This window comes from Mus pahari, chromosome 5 (genome assembly GCF_900095145.1).
Source record: "Mus pahari chromosome 5, PAHARI_EIJ_v1.1, whole genome shotgun sequence".
Lineage (NCBI taxonomy): Eukaryota > Metazoa > Chordata > Mammalia > Rodentia > Muridae > Mus > Mus pahari.
In genome coordinates this window covers 126,823,722-126,828,779 of record NC_034594.1, presented here as the reverse complement: position 1 = coordinate 126,828,779, position 5,058 = coordinate 126,823,722, and the positions used below count along the sequence as shown (strand labels likewise).

The 5,058-nt window shown below is 41.7% G+C and overlaps 1 protein-coding gene across 2 annotated transcripts in view; it reads left to right on the top strand.

Annotated features, from left to right (window-relative positions):
• The window catches only part of Rgsl1 (regulator of G protein signaling like 1), a 64,270-nt gene that overhangs the window by 26,243 nt on the left and 32,969 nt on the right, over positions 1–5,058 (top strand). For both annotated transcript variants that reach the window (XM_021199246.2, XM_029539224.1), the window contains one exon: positions 817–924. In XM_021199246.2, coding sequence (XP_021054905.1) covers positions 817–924 — 108 coding nt within the window. The remainder of the gene's footprint in view (positions 1–816; positions 925–5,058) is intronic.

Here is a 5,058-nt window from a genome sequence, read left to right as displayed (position 1 = left end):
CTCCTCCTCCTCCTCCTCCTCCTCCTTTTCAGAGTCTGTGTCTTTAGCACTCATTGGCATGAAACAATGAGCCATTAAATCAGGTTGATCTTGGATGACTGTCCAGTACCAAGCATCTTAGGTCCTTGTACCATATAAAAACGGAACCATTTCCTGTCACCCTACATCACCCTGGCCTATGAGCTGCTAGTTCTGAAACTAATTCACAAAAAGTTAAAGCCCCCAACAAAGAAGATCCTAATATTATTTGCCACATATGTAAAAAAAATTAAAGCAATAGCAGAATATTTGATATTCACTTGCATCTCCTGCTTTTAAGAGACAATTGTTTCAAAGGGATCAAAAACCATTCGGATGAGTAAGTTACTTCTTATATTGAATTAACAATAGTTCTCTGTACTAGCAGAGAAGGGGAAACCTACCCCAATCTAGACTGGAGGGGAGTCTATGTTTCCTTGGTTCTCATTTAGCTTAGAAAATGTGTGTTCTCATAGGCTTACAAGTGTTTATCACATAAATCTTTGACTCCCAGTCCCAGGTACCTACTACATGTGTTGAAATAACTTGATTTTAGGATGTATTATCATATTCTTATTACAACAACGCATGTATCATGAAAATCTGTTTGTTTGCTTTATAATTTTCTGCAAGAGCTGGATATTGGTTGGCCATTCCATTAGTCTCTACTCCATGCCCATGTGAATGTGTTTCTTGTGGACAGAATAAACTTTGGATGGAAGAAAAAAAGAAAGAAAGAAAGAAAGAAAATGTGTGTTTTTTAAACAGTTCAACTCTGTCTCTATTTTTCCTTCCCAGATACAAGTAAAATGTCCTTTAAGGACCTCTCCTTTAAGAATCCAAAGTTGGCCATAGAAAAAATGAGTGAAGACTACAAAATATACTGTGAAAAGGTACCTCCAACAGGCAAGTATTTCAGGTTAGAGGTAAAGCACGTGTGTTTTCTAAATCTAAGAATTCCCGGACTCCCAAGGCCTAAGCCAAAAGAGAAACCCTACCTTGTTTGCAAGGATATAATACTAATGCAAATAAAGGGCAATTCTAAATCACTGAAGATGACAACAGTTAAGATAATTCATTTCTTCTTTATTATCTAATAGACATTTTAAATAATGTGGCTTCATCTTCTGCCAAGTTTCCTGGAGTCAAAGATTTTTGTTGTTTCCTTTTGGAGTCAGGGGTTTGTGGAAGAATGTTAGGATGGATTCTTGGAGTGAGAAAAGCATCCAGGCTGTCTCAGAACTCTCCAGACACCAGGGGAAACTCAGAAGTTACAATGGCCTTTTAGAGTTGTCCCTCTAAAGGGAAGGTACCTGGGCTTTTGTACTCTCATCTTGTCCCAGATGAAATGTCTCTGGGACAGGGGGTGCAGATTCAATTTTCTGTTGGGTCATTCAGTTTCCCTTGGTTCAGGTACCAGAGGGAGTAGCGAGCTATCGTAGTCCATATTGCTAGGACAATAAGTGCTTTGGTCCTAAAGGGAAGATGCAAGCAGTCCTCACTATGCCCACTTGCTTCTTATAGAGAGTCCATTGTATCTTGCAACAGCATCTCCAGAGATCAGTTTGGCATCTTGGAGAACTTATTCTAGGAAGGAAATCGCACCACTGCAATGTATATGGAGAAGAAGGTTTCTTTCCTCCTTCTGACCCCCATTCTGGGATCCTCTCCCACTCAGCTGGAACCTCTGCTGCTCTTGGGGAGTCTACCAGACAGGACAGAGTGACCTAGACTCTTGTCCCTGATGGATATGAGATCCACAATGTCATGAGTCCTCTGGTTATTGCTGTTTCCTTCATTTGACAATGTATCCTGACATAGGGCTGAGGAATACCAAAGAGCAGCAAGAACATTGTTCCTTTACCCTAAATCCCCAAGTGCTGGGCTTGTTCTAGTTCTCTTCTTTTCCAGATTTATTCTTCCCTTCTCTGATAATAAAAAACCTCATTCCTACCGTCTTAAATTCATTTTTTTATAACCCTGTCATGAGGGTAATCTGTCTTCACCACCATCCCTTTGTCTCACACATGCCTTTCCTCCCTCTCCTGGTCTTCAGTGCTTGGCACCAGTACCTCTATTCGTGAGCAACTCCTTACTTTTGCTAGAACTCCATGGCCACATTCAGAGTTATCCTTTAAGGGAAAACATTCCTCATCCTGCTCTCTTAAATCAACCTGAATCAGCAGGAATAAGGGACCCCAACTATGAGGTACTGAGTAGGAGGATAGGGACAATGTCTTAGTCAGGGTTTCTATTCCTGCACAAAGCATCATGACCAAGAAGCAAGTTGGGGAGGAAAGGGTTTATTCAGCTTACACTTTCCACATTGCTGTTGATCACCAAAGGATGTCAGGACTGGAACTCAAGCAGGTCAGGAAGCAGGAGTTGATGCAGAGGCCATGGAGGGGAGTTACTTACTGGCTTGTTTCCCCCTGGCTTGCTCAGCCTGCTCTCTTATAGAACCAAGACTACCAGCCCAGAGATGGCACCACCCACAAGGGGACCTCCCCCCTTGATCACTAATTGAGAAAATGCCTTGCAACTGGATCTTGTGGAGGCACTTCCCCAACTGAAGCTCCTTTCTCTGTGATAACTCCAGCCTGTGTCAAGTTGACAAAAAACTCGCCAGTACAGATGAGGAATTTTAAAAGATGAGAAATAAAGACAAAAGCAATAGCTGGGATCCCAAGGCCTTGCATAAGCTGATGTCTTATGCCAATCAAGTTTGTTTGCAGGGTTAAAAACATCTGACAATATTGGCAAAGAGACTGCCTGATACCTCATATACAACTGCCTGAGGACTGATAATCACAGTCCGTGGGGAAGAATCGGGTCCCTGGAAACCACAGCCTTGGCTCCTACAAGGCACTGCTTCCAACCTAGGACCAGTCATTGTCTTTCATGAGGGACTCTGAGAAAGTCTGAGGTTTGTCTGGCTTTCCACATCTAATAATTTATGTTACATGTAGTCATTCTTCCTGTCACTGAGGTGCTGGCAACCACCCTCAACCTGGCTATTACTTTATGGGGACATGTTCCTCATCCTTGCTAGGAGCCTTGTCTATTCCCTGTATGGGTTCTCCTCATCTTGCTTGGACTTTCTTATAACACATGTGATGAGCCCTTAACATGGGTGTGATGGTTTGTATATGCTTGTCCCAGGGAGTAGCACCATTTGGAGGTGTGGCCTTTTTGGAGTAGATGTGTCACTGTGGGTGTGAGCTTTAAGACCCTATTCCTAGATGCCTAGAAGCCAGTATTCTGCTAGCAGCCTTCAGATGAAGATGTAGAATTCTTAGCTCCTCCTACACCATGCCTGCCTGGAGGCTGCCATGTTCCCACCTTGATGATAAAGGAATGAACATCTGGATCTGTATGTCAGCCCTTATGATGTGGTAAATGTTGTCCTTATAAGAGTTGCTTTGGTCATGGTGTCTTTTCACAGCAGTAAAACCCTAAGACAATGGATATCCTCAGTTTGCTCAGGTTCTGGCATTCCATGCAGGCCCACAGCTAGGGGGATTATCACTTCCATTCTACCTAAGCTTCTTAGTTTAGGTAGATTGTTGGCCCATGTCAGCTTGCTTTCCTTCCTTTAATATGGACATTCCTTCTCAGTCTGCTTGGACTCCTTATACTGGGCCAGCCTTTTATGATGCCGTTCTCTTTCTGCTTCGGTTCTGAATTCTCCAGCTAAGTGGCTTTTCTTCCTATGGATCCTCTGTTCACCATGGTTGGGCTTCCGAGCTCAGTGCCAGGAAGCCTCCTATAGGGAAATCATTCTTACTCTTCGCAGGATCCAGTACTCTGGATCACCATGGTTCATTCCTCCTTTTGGTACTAGCATTTATCCACCTAGTTTGGGATTATACTCCTAATGATTTTATAATTTAATTGTTAGGAATATAAAGCCAGGGCTAGAGAGATGGTTAAGAGCACTTGCTGCTCTTAGAGAGGAGCTAGATTACATCCCCAGCACCCATATGGCCTCTCACAACTGTAACTCTAGTTTCCATGGATATAACACACTCTTCTGGCTCCCATGGGCAGTGCACACATGTGGTTCACATATATCCATCCATTCAGGCAAACCATTCATATGCAAAAATAAAATAATCAATAAATCATTTTTAAAAATAATACAAAGCCATAACTTAAGTTTTTAGAGTTTCTTTAAGAGTTTCCTGGTTCCCCTAAAGAAATAGAAGCAGTCATTAATAGTCTCCTAACCAAAAAAAGCCCAGGGCCAGACGGGTTTAGTGCAAGAGTTCTATCAGACCTTCAAAGAAGACCTAATTCTAATTCTCTTCAAACTATTCCACAAAATAGAAACAGAAGGTACTCTGCCCAATTCATTCTATGAAGCCACAATTACTCTGATACCTAAACTACACAAAGACCCAACAAAGAAAGAGAACTTCAGACCAATTTCCCTTATGAATATCGATGCAAAAATACTCAATAATATCCTCACAAACCGAATCCAAGAACACATCAAAACAATCAACCATCATGACCAAGTAGGCTTCATCCAGGGATGCAGGGATGGTTTAATATACGGAAATCCATCAATGTAATCTACTATATAAACACACTCAAAGACAAAAACCACATGATCATCTTGTTAGATGCTGAGAAAGCATTTGACAAAATCTAGCACCCATTCATGATAAAAGTCTTAGAAAGATCAGGAATTCAATGCCCATACCTAAACATAATAAAAGCAATATACAGCAAACCAGTAGCCAACATCAAACTAAATGGAAAGAAACTTGAAGCAATCCCATTAAAATCAGGGACTAGACAAAGCTGCCCACTGTCTCCCTACCTATTCAATATAGTACTTGAAATCCTAGCCAGACAGTGACAGACAAGTAGATCAATGGAATAGAATTGAAGATCCAGAAATGAATCCACACACCTATGGTCACTTGATCTTTAACAAGGGAGCTAAAACCATCCAGTGGAAAAAAGATAGCATTTTCAACAAATGGTGCTGGCACAACTGGCGGCTATCATGTAGAAGAATGAGAATCGATC